This window comes from Bipolaris maydis (assembly GCF_028858645.1).
Source record: "Bipolaris maydis strain C4 unplaced genomic scaffold PSV08scaffold_15, whole genome shotgun sequence".
NCBI classification, from domain to species: domain Eukaryota; kingdom Fungi; phylum Ascomycota; class Dothideomycetes; order Pleosporales; family Pleosporaceae; genus Bipolaris; species Bipolaris maydis.
Genome location: NW_027093871.1, coordinates 466,640 through 483,692, shown reverse-complemented (window position 1 = coordinate 483,692; position 17,053 = coordinate 466,640). Strand labels below are relative to the sequence as shown.

General features: G+C 51.7%; 7 protein-coding genes across 7 annotated transcripts; 3 read left to right on the top strand and 4 right to left on the bottom strand.

The window, feature by feature from the left end:
- Positions 1-799: 799 nt before the first annotated feature.
- On the bottom strand, positions 800-1,853 carry PSV08DRAFT_381091 (uncharacterized protein; the record flags this gene model as incomplete). The annotated part of the gene is made up of 1 exon (XM_014225474.2): positions 800-1,853. Exon 1 carries the CDS (start codon positions 1,826-1,828, stop codon positions 800-802), a length of 1,029 nt encoding a protein of 342 aa, XP_014080949.1. The 5' UTR covers positions 1,829-1,853.
- Positions 1,854-2,227: 374 nt separating this feature from the next.
- Positions 2,228-4,054, bottom strand: PSV08DRAFT_332145 (uncharacterized protein). Its single transcript, XM_014225473.1, has one exon. The coding sequence runs from the start codon at positions 4,042-4,044 to the stop codon at positions 2,455-2,457; it is 1,590 nt and encodes a 529-aa protein (XP_014080948.1). The 5' UTR covers positions 4,045-4,054; the 3' UTR covers positions 2,228-2,454.
- A 127-nt stretch (positions 4,055-4,181) lies between these two features.
- Positions 4,182-4,617, top strand: PSV08DRAFT_365697 (uncharacterized protein; the record flags this gene model as incomplete). The annotated part of the gene is made up of 1 exon (XM_014225472.2): positions 4,182-4,617. The coding sequence occupies exon 1, from the start codon at positions 4,261-4,263 to the stop codon at positions 4,615-4,617; it is 357 nt and encodes a 118-aa protein (XP_014080947.1). The 5' UTR covers positions 4,182-4,260.
- Positions 4,618-5,168: 551 nt separating this feature from the next.
- Positions 5,169-6,272, bottom strand: PSV08DRAFT_251467 (SRP40, C-terminal domain-containing protein; the record flags this gene model as incomplete). Its single annotated transcript, XM_014225470.2, has 1 exon — positions 5,169-6,272. One exon carries the CDS (start codon positions 6,270-6,272, stop codon positions 5,169-5,171), a length of 1,104 nt encoding a protein of 367 aa, XP_014080945.2.
- A 728-nt stretch (positions 6,273-7,000) lies between these two features.
- On the top strand, positions 7,001-12,187 carry PSV08DRAFT_412290 (exocyst complex component Sec3-domain-containing protein; the record flags this gene model as incomplete). The annotated part of the gene is made up of 4 exons (XM_014225469.2): positions 7,001-7,208; positions 7,315-10,948; positions 10,998-11,577; positions 11,628-12,187. 4 exons carry the CDS (start codon positions 7,001-7,003, stop codon positions 11,976-11,978), a joined length of 4,773 nt encoding a protein of 1,590 aa, XP_014080944.1. The 3' UTR covers positions 11,979-12,187.
- Positions 12,188-12,630: 443 nt separating this feature from the next.
- Positions 12,631-13,952, top strand: PSV08DRAFT_230359 (uncharacterized protein). Its single transcript, XM_014225468.2, has 2 exons — positions 12,631-13,022; positions 13,151-13,952. The coding sequence occupies exons 1-2, from the start codon at positions 12,683-12,685 to the stop codon at positions 13,804-13,806; spliced, it is 996 nt and encodes a 331-aa protein (XP_014080943.1). The 5' UTR covers positions 12,631-12,682; the 3' UTR covers positions 13,807-13,952.
- Positions 13,953-14,007: 55 nt separating this feature from the next.
- On the bottom strand, positions 14,008-15,927 carry PSV08DRAFT_188661 (major facilitator superfamily domain-containing protein; the record flags this gene model as incomplete). The annotated part of the gene is made up of 6 exons (XM_014225467.1): positions 14,008-14,610; positions 14,686-14,940; positions 14,995-15,066; positions 15,131-15,263; positions 15,369-15,606; positions 15,741-15,927. 6 exons carry the CDS (start codon positions 15,925-15,927, stop codon positions 14,008-14,010), a joined length of 1,488 nt encoding a protein of 495 aa, XP_014080942.1.
- Between the last annotated feature and the right edge of the window lie 1,126 nt (positions 15,928-17,053).

Below are 17,053 nucleotides of genomic sequence, written 5' to 3'. Positions count from 1 at the left end.
TGGTGATAGAATCGTTTACTTACAGCTCGAGGAACTTCGCTGCGTACGATTTTCCGCCTTTGGGGCGGCCAGGTGGGTTCTTGCCTGCCGGGCTGGGAGTAGCCTCGGGGGGCATCGTTGTGGACGATTGGACTTGTGTTGATATCGTTAAGGAAGAAGAGAAATAGATGAAGGAGGGCGGATTTCGTAGACTAATCCGCCCCCATAAGGGGGTAATGTTATATTGATGAGAGAATAAATGTTGAGTTGGGTGAGGAAAGAGGGTGGTAGATGGGTGGGAATGGAAGTTTATATAGAGAGTGAGGGGCGCCAAGGAGGAGACAATGAATTAGTCATGTGTTTGTGTCAATCAGGGAGTGAAGGAGTGACGTAGGGACAATCAGCCAGAGTGGTAGTTGCCTTGGGTTATCTAGGCCCACGTGCAGTATTGAATGGCTTGCGAGGCTTGGTTTTGTTGGGCCGGAAGGTTACAATAGGCCTCGAGGATTGTATATCACTCACTTTCCTTTGCTACATCCAGGTATCAGCGGCGATTACAACGAGATATCTCCGTGAAACTCCTCAGAAACGTATGGTATTCACTTGAAGTTTGTTCACCAATCAATGACATCATTGTTGAGTAATAAATGGCTCAGTCATTTGAGTCACAGGTGCAAACAAAGTAGCAAGGTCAAGTTACCAAAAATGGTAGCAAATTTCCTCCTGCGTATCTGTCCAGCCCACCCAAGGTATATCCATAATCTATCCATAATCTTAACCAAAAACAACCCAGCAAACACTCTATAATGCATCTCTCCCTTCACACCACCAGCTCCACAGTCCTAATACTTACTCCCTCCGCCTTCCCTCCAACCTGCTCCTCACCCACCCTCTCCCCCAAACTTTCCACATAATCTCTAACAATCTGATCAAAGCCCTGATCCCTTTGAAACCCAAGCTCCAGAGCCTTCCTGTTATCAAACACCGCAGGCCACGACTCCAAAATCCTCTTCAACCCCTCCTCCTCCCTCATCTCCAGCAGCGCCAACTTGTCTTTCCCGCCCACCCTCTCAAGCGAATCCATCATATCCTGGATCGACACACCGATGCCCGGAAAGTTTAGCACGCGGTCAAAAGTAGCAAGGCGAGTGGTGTCGAATTGTGTGGCTGCGTAGACGAGATTCTGAACTAGGATGCGTGGCGAACAGAGCCAGTGACGCCATTGCTTGTCGGAGAGTGGGATAACGCATTTGATACCGTTCATGGGCTCGCGGATCATACCGCTGATGAAGGAACTCGCTGCTGCGGTGGGTTTCCCCGGTCTCACGCACACAGTGGGGAAGCGCAGCGAGATTCCGTCTATGAAGCCGCGGCGTGTGTACTCTGTGATGAGGTACTCGCACATCATTTTTTCGGCGCCGTAACTGGTTTCTGGGGTTGGAAGCTGCGATTCTGTAACCGGCAATGTGACTGAGTTGTTGTAAACGGCTTGGCTGGAGGCGTAGATTACTCGGCTTCCTGGACTGGTCTTGCGGATGGTTTCCAGCAAAGCGCGGGTGGCGTCGAAGTTGGCGCGCATACCTAGATCGAAGTCGGCTTCTGCGCCAGAAGACATGATGCCGTGGAAGATGAAGATGGCGTCTAGGCCGGGAGTAACGACGGAGGAGGATTCATTACATAGATCTGCGCGGATGGCTTGGACATTGCTGGATGGTTGAGTGGATTTGGGGATGGGAGGTTCGATGATATCAGTGAGGATGAGTGAGTGAGCGGCATTTTTGTCTTCGAGTAGCTTTTTTGCTACAAGTTGTCCAATGAAGCCGGCGGCTCCGGTGATAAGTATACGCATTTTTTCTGGAGTCTGAAATGTGATTGTGGAAACATTGTGGAGATTGTGTAGGTGCTAAACTGCTCATATACACGAGGAGGGCGGTACTTTCGGCCGATATTTCGCCCAAAACTCATCTACGGGCCGTAAACCAATCTGATACTGATCTCAATTTAGTAGCCTGTTCGGTACATCTCACCCCGTCTGCATGCTCTCATAGGGTCGGGTCTTTGGAGGGATGATGGTTCCTCACGGCCAACCTACCGTCGGAGTTTCGCCGAATCCGCTTCCCCGCATGGAGACACCGGCAGACCAGCATGCGCGAAACCTTCCTTGTAAACCTAAGATCGATCGTCACAGCCACAGCCACAGTCGGTCTTATTAAACTCTCTCTGAGTCCTTATTTAAAACCAGATTTGAGTGATATATTCATTGTGCCCGAGATCGGTGTAAGTATTGCAGCCATTCGCCATACTTTAAGGTCGGCGACTCGTTAGGACGTAAAACCAATACTACTACTACTACTACTTGAGGTCGGCGATCATACGAGCATCGCTTGACTTGCACATGACTTTATCCTACCATTGGACTTTGTGGAAGATTCAAACCAAATAAGATAAGAACAGAAATACCCAATTATGGGATTCCTAGCTATCCCTGGCCCAAGGTGTACTAATGTCCTTCTTAAACTTCTCATCCAAACCCGCCGCTTTCAAAATTGCAAATCTCACATGATCAATACCCAGTCTCTTACCATCAACCAAGGTCTCCGCACTCACACCAAGAATCTCTCCTAATGCACCTCCTCCAACCGGTGGCTGAATCTCATTCTTCAGCTTCTCCATAGCCTTCCTAAGATCCCCAGGAGTGCCCTTTGGGGCCAAGCGACGGGCAGATTTGCCATCAAAGCGCTTGATATCCTTGGCATTGGGAATATAGAGCTTGTCTAGTTTCGAAAGAATAACTTGGTGGCTCACACCAGCCAGCCGTAAAGAAGCTAGTAGCGAACGATCTTTATCTTTGATACCGTGTTCAGCGTCCAGCAAGACGAATACACGACGAAGTTGCTTGCGATTGCTTATGTACTTCATAATCTCCACGCCCCAGGAAGAAAGCGAACCTTCGCCGTATCCAGGCATGTCGACGATAGTCAGTCCACCGATGCCTACTATCTTGTCGCGTCCGTTGGGTTGCTTTTTGATGGTCACGCCATTTCCGGCGCCCAGACCGTAGAGATTCATCGTTTTGGTGAAGCCTGGTGTTGACGATGTGCGTGCTAATAGCGCCTTAATATCTGCGTTCACAACGGCATTGAGCAATGAGCTTTTGCCAACATTGGAGCGACCAACAAAGGCTACCTCAGGTACGTCTGATTCTGGGAATAGGCGAAATTGTGCTACACTTCGAAGTAACTTTGCGTTCTTGCTGTTGTTTGTGAAAAAGTGGTTTGCCTGTGTCTTTTGTGCGATAGTTGGTGGAAACGACTCCCAGTACCAATGGAAGTCTTCCAGCTTGCTGAAATGGAGCTTTACGTGGCTGGAAGGGAGTTCGGGCTTTATGGATGGGAGAATAGGCTCGGATCTGCGCTTCGAGCCGAGTGGTGGTGAGGGTGTAGATGGTTGAAGGTCTTCTATGACCTCGGTAGTTTTTCCTTTTCGTGATCGCCGTGATGTATCCCTCTTATTCTTCGGTGGATCGAAGGATTTATGTGATGATTTTGAGCCACCAGCTTCAAAGTCTTGTGGTGCTGATGGCTCAGGAGACAAACCTTCTTTTTCCACTGCCTCTAGTCTCGTACTTTCCAGTTGGTCTTGCAATTTTCGCTTCACTCGCTCTGGAAGGTAAGCTGGATCCACATGTATCGTTGATGACCTCAAGATGCCCTCTCTTCTCTGTTGTCGTCTTTCTCTCATTGAAAGTGGTCGTGGTTCCTCTGGAAAGGGATCACCCCCGGTCGCAGGTGAGGTTTGTTCTTCAGTCAACTCCAGCCGGTAGCTACCTTTCGTCTTGCTCATATGCAGCATACTCTGCGTTGGTGGCTTATCCCTATATGTTGATTTGACATCTCCACTCCAGTGTTTCTGGAGCCGCAGCCTTGGGTTTGGCGCATCCTGTGGAAAAGCAGTGGTTGATTGTAGTCGCAGCTGTGATCGGGTAGGGAGTCCAGAATTCCGCCGAGAAATATTTTGTATGCAATTACTACATACGTAGCCCGGCCTCAGCGAAAGACCATTCATCGCGTACAGTCTTCAAGCGTTCTCTACACCCACATCCGAAATCCAAAGTTCACACCTGGCCCGAGCTCTCCCGCAACTTTTCGCCGCAGCACCTCCGCGGCGAACATCGACTTCCAATATCGCTCGCAACCGCAACCACAACTGCAACTCAGTATTTCGCCTGGCCACATATCCCCAAAAACACTCAATTAATCGCTCAAAACCATTACTCCCACAATGGCGCAATCAGCCCCCACCCAAGTCCGCTCTCTCTACCGTCGTCTTCTCCGCGAACTCCCCTCCACCCCCCAAACAAGCCGGACCCAGCACCAAAAGCTGTCCGCACCCTCCGTTCTCCAAAAAACCATACGGTCAGCCATCGCAACACCAAAATTGGGCTCAAGCATACATGGTCAGGTGCAGCAGGCAGAGCAATTTGTACAATATGTGCAGGCGCAACGGGCATATGCGTCGTTACTGGAGCGTTATAATCCTGGTATGGGCATGACGGAGGAAGAGAGGGTACGATTGAGTGCCCGGAGAGTGGGTATGAATCTTCCTGTGGAATTTGGGCAGGAGGGAGAGAAGGCTTGAGGGGCGAGAAGAGGGGTTGAATAGGATGTTTGCTACCGGCTGGGAAAGATGAAGGATTCCTAGTCATTGATAATGGGGATGACGAGGGGAGGTCTGCAAGATGGATTACGTGGGATGCAGTCAGACTCTTGTGAAGTTGGAAGTACCTAAAAACTATCACCTGCGGCACATAATCAACATCACACATGAAGAGTTTGGGAGATCTGGCCGTATAGACTGAACGTAGAATATATAGAGATCCATTGATCCAGCCAGACTGATTCAACAGTCTGTCAACTGCTCAAAATCTAATACAAAGTACTGCCATCGAAGGGTATGCTGCTTTTGGTGTACATGATAACTCCGGTTCGCCGAGATCGTACGCGCCAACTATCCGGATTTTTTTCCATGCGATATAGAAGGTTCCAGATCGCGCCTCTGCCATTTTCCCTCGCCCAGGTGTACGCGCCCAAATATTGCTCCTGATATCTCTGATGGCTGCGCGTGCGTGGTGTAGTTGGGACGGCGGAGACTGTGGACTCCAGATCAAATGCTTAAGCCCGACTAGCCATTTAATCATCGAACTTGATGCCTTTACCACCAGAGGTGTCAATCATACCGCCTCTGTATGAGCCTCTCTTCCCCTTATTCTTCTCCTTAGTGAATCCCTTGCCTTTTGTGACAATCAGCTTAGCATGAGCGCGGTCGGCATAGTCGTATGAAACATATGCGTTGCTCGCGAGCCTAGGGTCAACCTTTGTGTCGGGTTTGATGCGCTGGAATCGGTTTTCGACATGGCTTCGCTTTGACTTCGGGGCCTCTGCGGAAGGTGAGCCAGCCTTCCGCTTGTTACTGGCGGGAGCAGGCGATGCTGCGGGAAGGGTGTGGGATGAGTCGCTGGCGGAACCCTTGCGCTCGGACGCAGTAGATTTGCCCTCCTTTTCTGATTCGGAATCCGAGCTATCGGAAGAGCTCGAATCACTGTCGGAAGAGCTTGAGGAGCTGTTGGAGGAAGGTGTTGCTGCTTTCTTTCCACTCTTCTTAGCCTTTGCCTTGGTGGGCTTTGTGTCGGCTTCGCTTTCCGAGTCGCTGGAGTCGCTGGAGTCGCTGGAATCGCTGGAATCGCTGGAATCGCTGGAGTCCGAAGCACTAGAAGCAGACGAAGATGATACTGAAGCAGCCTTCTTGCCCTTATTCTTCTTGCTTGCCTTCTTCTCGGCCTCTGACTCGGAGCTGCTATCGGAGTCGCTACCAGACTCGCTGTCGCTGTTAGAGTCGCTGTCCGATGAATCGCTTGATGCGGCCGAGGAATCGGAGTCGGGCAGAGGGACGTTGGCAGGTTCGTCATCGTCGCTGCTGTCCGAACTGCTGGAGTCGCTGGAGTCGCTGGAGTCGCTAGACGAAGAAGCAGAAGATGATGAGACGGATTTGACCTTCTTTGCTTTGGGCTTGACGGGGGCGCTTTCCTCTTCTGACTCCGCGTCGGAAGAGTCTGAGCTCGAGTCCGAACTCGACGAGCTGGAGTCATCCTTCTTTACAGGCGCCTTCTTCAGCTTTTGGGGCTTCTTTTCAGCCTCTGAATCACTGCTAGAGCCGCTGCTGGAGTCGCTGTCCGAATCGCTATCGGAGCCGCTGCTGGAATCGCTGCTGGAAGCGCTCTCCTCGTCGACGTCCATGGGCTCGGGCGCATCTGAGGAATTGGTTGCGCCTCCACTCTTCTGCCACTTCTCAAACTCATTGAGCTTGCTAGCGGCGCCTTTTTCTCCCTGCTGCTCGAGGAACTTCCTGACAAGGTCAAGTGGTACTTCAGCGGCGACTGTTGTTGACGCTGCAACTGCAGACGTCTTCTTCTGCTTCTTGTCCGAGCTGGAATTCTTGGAGTTTTTCTTGTCGGCAGCCATGATGGGCAATGGGGGCCGTGTATCGCGTAGTAGTGACGGGAATGGATTGTGGAGAATCGAAAGGTTGCAGGTCGCGCGCGAGAAAAAAGTTACGGCGGGCGGAATGCACCTCGGATGGCGCTAGGCCGCAAGCGTGATCCCAGTCCCGCGCGCCTGCCGTCTCACAAGTGAGTACACGACGCCAAACGTTACTCACCTGCGCAGGGTGATCTTTGGGCCTTTCACTCGCCATCTTCGCTATCCCCACTTGCACACGCCCGACTCAGTTCCAGCGGATACAGCCAAGACGTGCATCGCATATTGCTGCCCAATCCCATCGCTCACGGAGGACCGACCAGCCAACGAACCAACCAGCTCAGCATCGCAAGGACCACCACTACCACGATTCACCATTGATGGCATTACCACGAAGAACCCTCGCTACCGCTGGGTAAAAGTAGTCGGCATAACATCCGCTCAAACTTGGGGCCCCTCAAGACGTAGCTACCAACACTTCAGTCAAGATGGACGGGAGGCCACGCAACTACACCAACGGAGGCGGGGACCCTCGAGCTCCCCCAATGCGTCCGCCCACTGGGGGCTCGAGAGGAGCCCCCTCTGCCTCCAGCTCGAGCTCTGCACCCTCTGGAATGTCGCGCGCCGAGCGGTTTGACGACGAGCGACGTCGGATTACTGAGAGCTGCTTCTCCAAGTTGGACGAGCAGGGACAGCGTACGTGTTCCTGGGCACCACCACAAATACAGTTGGCATGAATGTCTAGGTCTTGCCTGTCCTGCTGGTTCCTAGACTTGGCCTGAGTTATGCTGACACGTCCCAGTCCAGGAATCCTACATTACTCACATTCGTGTCCAGGAAGATGGCGCATATCCGCAGGCTCCCCCTCCGCCAAACTCACCACCTTCAAACAAGAAGGCGAGAATCATCATGATATCCGTGCGCAACACAGGCAGAGTCAAGCTGCACAAAGCTAGGGAGAACGCCAACGGCACCTTTTCTATTGGAAAGTCTTGGCCCATGGAAGAGCTGTCTGCGGTTGAGAACTACGTCCACCTCAACCCTGCCAACGAGGAAGAGGCGCAACGCAAGCAGTGGGCTGGAGACAAAGGTTTCGCCGTGACCATCACCAAGCCATACTACTGGGAAGCTGGGACCGCAAAAGAGAAGGAGTTTTTCATAGGAAGCATGGTCAAGATCTACAATAAGTATACTAAGGGTGACTTTCCCATTTTGACAGGATTCAGTGTTTCCGAACTCAACAGCCTTACGAATGGACAGCCACATCTCGCTACACCGGAGGGTCGAGCCGCAACAGCAGCAGGCAGTCCAGCAGGTGGTAGCCCGGGGCCACAGCGACCGGGACCATTAGAGCAGAGACCTATGCCTCCAAAAGCAGGTGGACCTCCCCCAAGAAGACCTGGAGAAATTCCACCTCCAGCCACAGAGGATAGCAGAAGAGGGCCGCCGCCCGGATCAAATCCCAATTTCAGGAGACCGCCGGGAGAATTCCAGGGTCCGAGAAGGCCAGGCCGGCCAGACGATGATAGACCAAACACAGGCGACGAGGCTCGCAGACGTCCACCGTTTCTGCCAAATCAGATGCAAGCCGCTCCATCCATGCCTAATCTAAGACAAAAGCAGCCCATGGACCCGACCATTCGAGCGCGACCCAGCGGGGATAGTATGCGGCCTCGCCCCAGTCCTGGCCCTGGCCCTGGCCCGAATTTCATGCCACCGACATCGCCTCTTGCGCCGCGAAACTTGACACCGCAGTCTTCAACTTCAGAATTTGCCAGTCGACCAAAAACACCAGAATCTGCGAAATATCAGACAAATCTTAGCCCCGCACGCGGACCGCCGTTTGATGATGGTCCGCCTCAACGACCAGAGAGACCGTTTGACGAGCGATCAATAGACGGTGCAGCACCAGGTATCTCAACACCAGACGCGCGTAGACCTAGAGAATTTGCTTCGCCCCGGAGAGATCCCTCTCCCAGAGGTCTGAGACCCGGTACAGCCCAAAGTGGTGCTCGGCCAGGTACTTCTCAAAGCAACGCCAGTTCAAACTTCAACCGACATGATGACATGCCTCCAGACGAACCTCCACAGCGGAGAAGACCCACAATGGAGACGCGTCCGTCTCAGCTATCGCAGCGTAGCTTCGACAGCCAAGGCACAGAATCACGTTCAGTCTTCCATACCCCTTCAGCATCCCCCGCTCCGCCGATGGAAGTACCGCCTCGAAGACGACCCCAAGAGACGCCAGAGCGGTTAAAGCCATCTTCTCAAGAAAGCATTGCACGCTCAGATCCTGCAGTGTCCAGATCACAGCCCACTCCGCCACCCACTTCCCCGTTACCACGGATACCAACAGCTCCTATGCCACAAGCGCCCCCACCAGAGGAGGTAGCAGCCCCTCCTGTACAAGCTCAACCAGCGCGAACCGAACCTGCTCCTGAACCAGAGCCCCAAGCTGCACCAGCTGAAAACACCAGCAGCCCAATAGACGAGCAAGAGACTGAGGCTTCACCCCGTCCTGGTCTTGGTCCAATGGTAAAGAAACCATTGACCGCCGACAATGCGGCAAACAAATTCCGGAAGGCTGCGGCAGCAGCAGGAGCTTTCAAGCCTCGTGCAGGCGGTGCCGCAGCAAAACTCTTCAACAAAGACACAAAGGCATCTGATGAGCCTGATGGTGTCAGTGCAGTGTTCGTACCTCAACGGCCGGCCCCGAAAGAGACACCAAAAGAGGAGCCGGAAGAGGAAGAGAAGAAGCCAGAGGAGGCACCTCCACCTGTGCCAGATCGATCATCCAAAGAGCGACCACGTATCAGCACCGAGGTTGTACCATCAGTCACTGTGTCTGGTCCATTAGCGCCAACAGTGCCCGAGGTTAAGCAAGAGGTAGAAGAGGAAGCTCCTCCACCAGCCCCAGAAAAGGCAGCGGCAAGAAACGCCGAGGCGGAGCCCGAAGTGCGACGTAAGAAGCGTAGGTCTAATCAGCAGATTGTGAACATATCAAAGCTTGGCATTGATCCTAGCATCCTTGATGAACGCGGTCTTGAGTTCGACAATATACTATCAGAGCTAGGCTGGGGTAGTAATGAGCTTTCAAATAAGCACATTGAATCCCTCGAAGCCGATATCAAACGCGAGATTGCTCGTGTTGAAGCAGGGAGCTGGCTCAACCACCTAGAGCAAAAAGATGATCGAGTGGAAGCTGTTGAACGTATGCTGGATCGCGCCATTGCTGAATGCGACGAACTTGAAGGCCTTTTGACCTTATACAACGTTGAACTGAGTAGCTTGAACGACGACATTGCTTTCATCGAAGCGCAGAGTCAGGGTCTGCAAGTCCAGACGGCCAACCAGCGTTTGCTGCAGCAAGAACTTCGACAACTCGTCGATACCATCTCAATCACATCAGACCAACTAGAGCCTTTGAGACGTGCTCCAATAGGAAAGATTAGTGGCCTCAAAGACATTGAATCGTCATTGGTTCTTCTCTACAAAGCGCTGGTTACGATCGACCCGTCTTTTGTGGCAGGGAGCCGAGCCGGTGCTAACGATGCCCTCAACGCGTTGAACGGAAGATCAGGCATAGGCAATAGCGATTTGGCAACAATGCAGGCTCTGCAAGAAAAGCGAGATAGGTATCTTGGCGAGGGAACCATGTTCCTTGAGCGACTCAAGAAGCACATGGAGATTACCTTTGGTGCCGCTTTCCTGTCAACAAAAGATGCTCTTTCGAATCTTGACCAGGGTTCCATGCCGTCTTTAAGGAAGAACATTGAGGCACACGATACTGGTCGAAGCGAGCTGTGGATGTTAAGTCCGGTAATGCTCTTCGCCAAGGAAATCGACAGGGCTTCATGGGACATGCTTCTCCGAATGTACCAGAATCAAGCAGCGCAATTGTATCAACAGGAAGTTCGCGATAACATTCTGGCTTGGAGGAAATTTGCTCGGAAGCCTAGTGGCGAGGAGCAAGAGCTGCTTTTTACCGCACAAGAAAAGGAGCCAGAGAGTATCACGGGGACTGCCAGGAAGCTGACTGTCAAGCGAAGTCAGACTTTGGCTCGTGGCTTGCGAGCGGCTTCTGGAGATAAAGAGGGTAAAGAGAGCAAGGCAAAGCCAACATCTCAAGATGGCAAGCTGCACGCATACGATGTCTTTGCCAGGGTCCTAGAAGACACAGGCCCTGTGCTACTGACGGAGCAAAACTTCATCACAGAATTCTTCCATGCTACGTCAACTGATTCACTCGATTTCCCTGATGCGGTTCAGGCAGCACCTCCAGAGAATCGCCGAGGACCTAACCTTTGGATCAGAAAGCAATTCGAGCCAGACAGGGCCATGGCCAAACATCTTACTGGAGTCATGGAGGAGATTTTCTCGTTCTGGCCCGCGGAAATTGCCAGTCTTGTGGACTGGGCCACGAAAGCCGATCCTCTGTAAGTTTTTTTTCTCATAGCACACGGTCACGATGCTAACTGTTCACAGGCAAGGCGTAGGCATTCTTTGTGCTGTTGACCGGAAGTTGCTCGATATTGAGGAAACGAACCAAGACTTTTTGACCAGGAACTTGCAAAAGATTCACGAGCGTCTGCAAGGACTCTTTAGCCGGTTCCTAGACGAGCAAATACGGGCAATTGAAGACACCAAAGTCAAGATCAAGAAACGCAAGGGTGTCATTTCCTTCATGAAGACATTTCCCCACTTTTCTGCTGCCATCGAAAATATGCTGCCGTCTGCAGCTGACGGGGGTAACCAACTGGAGATCCGCCGCATGGTCAATGACGGGTATCAGAGAATCAACAAGGCCATGTTTGAGAGTTTGAAGGTGATTGCAAAGGAGTCTCCGACTGTCATGGCTTCGCAAGGACAGGGCGATCCCGAAGACAAGGAGGCACTGAACTACCACATTCTGCTTATCGAAAACATGAACCACTACATGGAGGAGGTGGATGCACGTTCTGTTTCAGTGCTGGAATACTGGAAGGGCAAGGCGCAGGATGAGTACGATGAGCATATGGGTCTTTATGTTGATGCCGTTATCCGGCGGCCGTTGGGCAAACTTTTGGTAAGTGCACATGCAACTCTAAGTTCTGGGGTTAGTCTGACAATGCCCAGGAATTTATCGAGTCCACCGAAACACTTCTCGGCCAGCCAGGCGCGAGCGCTCAAGCCATTTCGCAACGCTCTTCGCACTCTCGCTCCGTGTTCAAGAAGTTGGTACACTCGCACGATGCAAAGGAGCTACGAAAAGGCATCGAGTCGCTCAAGAAGCGAGTGGACAAGCACTTTGGTGACGCAGACGATCCATCGATTAGTCGCGATCTCGTATTCAAGGTGCTCAAGGAATGCGAGAAGACGTACATGAATGTGTCTGAGCGGATGATGACGATCAATCAGGATGTATATAGTGGCGAGGTGGAAATTGATTGGGGCAGCAAGGAGATCGACGCAGCGTTCAAGAGATAGTGTCTCCGGAAGAGCGGAAGCCTGCATTTGCGAGGGCTCGGGCTGTGACGTTACGCCGGTGTGTTGTTATCGAGGACGTGTATATTGGCGGATTTAAACGCGTTAACGAAGATTCTTGGACTGCGTGGCTTGCATGGGGTTCGATTGAGCCCAGGTAGGACAGGATATCTGACATGTGTTTGGAATCTACGGGCTATATCTTCCCGGCTTATTTCTTGCAGGCTCATCGTACGGTGCAATCATTATTCCGCCAACACATAGCTGCCCTATACACCGATGACAGGGGTATTCACATGTCTGGGCGCACGTTCACCGGCTTCCAAGTACACCGGGCTAGAACAAACTCGTTTCCAATAGGTGGGGCCTACCCCGGTCTAGGCTGGTCAGTAGCGAGTAATGACGATATTGATCGCTACTTGCAGTCAAGATCGGGCAGATCACATGCACTATGTTAGGCATAGGGCAGATTAATGATCTTCCTTTGAGCCTCCTTATACTGTTTCACGGGCATTTCGGCGCTCTTCCAAAACAAACTTTCAGGCCAACCTAGTACATGGCCAAATAAGCAAATTATGGAAGCTACTGAAGCCACTTCGCCCGGCGCATTCCCAGCGCCTGTTAAATAGGGCCTTGACCACCCCTCCCCGCCTGCGAAGAAGCAAGAGTGTTCTCGCTCGTAGTTTAACTATAGTACTGCCAAAAAAATGACACTCCTACACACACTGCTCAGGGCAACAGCCTTCAAGAACCCATTGCTACGCACACTTGTCCCTACCGTGGCTCTTGCGTACGGCATCCAAGCCGCCGTTGCAATCCCCTCCATCGCCGCGCAAACAGAGCGCTACTACGACCTCAGCGGCAGCCTGACTTACCTTTCCTGCACAGCACTCAGCCTCACATTACCCTATCTGCGGGCCCGCGCCGCAGGAACAGCAACAAATGGCCTTGTCGACTACTTCGGCAACCAAGGTCTCGGACAAGGCACGACGTGGTGGTGGAGACAAGCGTTATTGAGCGCTGCGGTGGGCCTGTGGGCTACAAGGTGTAAGTTGTAACCAGGCTTTGAATCCTTCCCATACCCCCCTTCCCTTTCCCCCCCTGACAAGGATCGAAACGAACTCCACGTGACAACAACCATTTTTTGTTTACTAAACAACGCCTGGATTAAACAGTGGGATCATACCTCTTCCGACGCATTTCCAGTGATGACGGAAAAGACTCGCGCTTCGACAGTATCCGCTCTTCGCCGCCGAAATTCCTGGTCGCGTTTTTCGCACAGGCAGCGTGGGTCTCGCTGTGTACGCTTCCCGTTATCCTGGTCAACTCTGTGCCGCGCTCGGCATATGCCTCGTCTCTACTTGGCCAAGCCGTCTCGTCAAAACCGTACCTGACGGATATCCTGGGCCTGGCGATTTTCGTGTTCGGATTGGGATTCGAGGTTGTGGCTGATCGGCAAAAGGATGCGTGGGTGCAGGCGAAGAAGGCGAAGAAGCACGAAGAGCAGTTTTTGACCCATGGGCTTTGGGCTGTGTCGAGGCATCCGAATTATTTTGGTGAGGCGACGTTGTGGTCTGGTATTGCGGTTGCGGCGGCGGGGTTGCTGGTTAGGCAGCCGGCGCAGGCGGCGCTGGGGTTGAGTGGGGGGTTGAGTGGGAAGATGCTGGTGACGGGCATGTGTGCGGCGAGTCCGGCTTTTGTGAGTTTCTTGCTGCTGAAGATTAGTGGGGTGCCGTTGAGTGAGGAGAAGTATGATAAGAAGTACGGTGGCGATGAGGAGTATCAGCGGTGGAAGAGGGAGACGCCCATGTTTTTCCCGAAGCTTTGGTAGATGTTGGGTACTAGGAGGGGTTCGTTTGGTAAAGGTGTCTTCGTCTGGGGGGGTCGGGGTGGAAATATTGTCTCGTCAGATAGATGGTCAGAGCAATCGTAAAACCAGCGTGTATATGTATAACATCGTTCTCTTCCTCGTTGAAAAAAAAAATACCCCTTTCCATGTCTACCTTTCCCCCCATCTCCGACTTCCTCCCTCTTAAACCTGAAATCTCCATCTCGGATGCCTATCTCCCAACGCCAAATCCTCAGCACTATCATGGAACCCAGGCACATGCGGTTCACTCTCCAGCACCTTATCTTTCTCCGCATTTTCGCGGTCAAGTACCACCCACAACGCGCTCACAACCACCAAGTTCATCGCAAGATACCCCAGCGCAAAACTATGTCCAAGAACGTATCTCGGCCCGCTGTTGGCACGGTATAGCTGTGTACCTAGCACAGCACCCAGGTTGCCAATACTGATCTGTAGTGCATTGGCTGTTGCGCGTTTGGTTTGCCCGCTGACGTTGATGGCGGGCCAGCAGAGGACGAGGGCGACGGACGGGTAGATGCCGGCGGCAGCGAAGAAAGTACCTACATAAGAAACGCCTGGGCGTGCGCGCGGGTTCGTGTTTGCGAGTAGGATGATGTAGCCGATGATTGCCAAGGAGGAAGTGAAGAGGATGAAAGCGGCCCGGCGGGCGTAGCGTTCGGAGAGGATAGCGATGAGGATTGTGAAGAGAGTAGCAAGAGCGTAGGGGGGGATGGTAAGGAGTTGGCTCTGGGCGGAGGTGTAGCCCATGTCTTTTATGATTGTGGGCTATTCGATTGTTAATACAACTAGGTTAGACTACTTGGGGTTTTAGGGGTTTGGTTGATATAGGGATAGGCATACCAGGAATAGAGATAGAGTATACAGCGGTAAACTCATGGTGTGAAATCCAAATGCATACAGCCAGACTTTAATGTCTTTAGCGGCGAGAATAACTTGATCCCAAGAAAATGCCTCGTCGTTTGTGGCGTCACTGTCGGCCTTGAGGCGTGCTTGGAGAAATGTGCGTTCCTTGGGGGAGAGCCACGATACGGTAGATGGGTAGTTGGAAATGAACCAGTATGCTATGATACCAATGAGGACAGTGGCGATACCTTCCTGTTTGCAGATTTTAGTATGCATGCGACTCAGGAGATTGTGAAGTGTACGTACGAGGATGAATATCCACCGCCATCCTGGCTGCCCAGCTACGCCACGCATGTGCGCGATACCATATGCGAGGATCTTATTCTTAGTGTCAGCTTAAATTCTTCTCTCTTCTCCTTGAAGTAGAAGAGGTTCCACATACACCACCAAAAGCCCCAGCAAGCGAGGCACAGCTAAAGAAGAGCGAAATGCGATACTGCCGCTCATTCCGCTTATACCACATACTCAGATAGTACACGACTCCCGGGAAAAGTCCTGATTCCGTGACACCAAGACTATTCACAATCTCCTCATTAGCCTTTCTCTCCATTTTTCGAAATGCCCTCCCAAAAGAAGTATCTGTTTGGAAAAGTAATGAAAAAAAAAGAACAATAACTTACAAAAACCTCACAATCAAAAATCCTGTCAGATTCTGCACAATACCAATCAGTGTCGCTACAACCCCCCATGCCACCGTCAGCGTCGGCAGCCAGAACCGCGGCGTCGTCCGCTTAAGCACAATATTACACGGAATCTCAAATAGCACGTAACCGACAAAGTAGAGCGTGAGACCAGTCAAGTACTGATTCCCTGTCATTTTCAAGTCTTTTGTGAGACCCTCGATGCGTGCATTGGCGACTAAAAAAAATTGTTCCCGTCAGCCTTGTTGTTAAACCCTATTCTTTCCATTCCCACATTGAGGAATGGACAAAGGGGGAGAGGGGGTGGGGGGGAGTAGAAAGTCGAGAAAAAAAAAGGATTAGTATAGTTACCATTACTCCGATCCAAAAACGACAACAGATACAAAATCGACACGGCAGGCAACAAGCGCAGATCCAACTTGCGCAGCAACCTCTTCTCCTCAGCCTCACTTATCTGCGCAAGAACTTGTTGTTCGTCCGTCGTGGTATCCGAGTCGCTGCTAAGCGCATGCTCAGCGTCATGTTTGTCTTCTGCCATTTCCCTGCTTTCAAGCTCCTTCCCCCCTCTCACCCTTGTAATAAGTATCAAGCCAACAGAAAAGAGAAAAAAAAACCGTTCAGTGACCCAAAAAAACGCCGCGTTGGGTGGAAAGAAATGCCTTAACAGGGAATGTATGGATATGGATGGATAAGCAAATAATAACAATGACCAAGCAGCAGCAAAGCTCGCAAACAAAATTTTCCTACACATGGCGCAAAAAAAAGCAGAGAGGCTTTTTATACGTTTCTATTTTCCAGAAAACGAACCTACTTACACCCTTGTCTAACCCCATCATCATTATCACCCTCCTCCGTCCCCAAATGACGCAAGATTTCCCCCCCCCCCCCCTCCCCAATCCATCTTGACTTTTTTTCCCACCCCCCCTTCCCGTCTGTCATCATACGCAACCCCCTCCACACTGGCGCACTTTGCCCAGCTCGCCATCCACAGCGCACTCTCCCCTATCCCCCCCATGGTAACCCCCGTTTTATTTTATTCTCAAAAAAAAAAAGAGAGAGAGGGAACTCGCGTGATTGGCACAAACTTCGCCCCACCCCCCCTCAAAGCTATATATTCATACACATTCAATTGGAGACAGACAGACATACACATACCAACCTTCCTCCACATATCTCACACCGTCCGTCGTGTTGCCTTGGCTGGAGTAAAGTCAAAGAAAAAAAGCAAAGGAGTAGTAGCTAATCTTGTCGTCAATCAATTGGTGCTTGTTTCGGGCTGGTTCATGCGGGTTTGCTGCATGTCGCGGGCAAAGGTGCGGGTTGTGCAAAAGACGAAATCGAGGGGGGAGATGTCGTGATGTGCCTAGGGTGGGTGGCGCTAGGCTGGTTTGGGAATGTAGGTTGGGTTTGGATGACAGGGTGGGGTTGGAGGAGACGACACGGGCGGGTCGAAGCATTTTTTTTTGTGGAGGGTGGCTTGGGGGAAAAGATGAATGGGTGTATGGGGAATGAAGGGTTTGGCCGTTTTTGTTTTGTTATCAGGAGGAGGGTTCTTGGGATGGGAGTGTTTTTTGGTCGGATCCGTGGCTTGATTTGGTCCTTGAAATAAGGTTTTATGGTGAGATATAGTAGTGATCGTTCCCGCATAGGCTCAAAATTGTAAA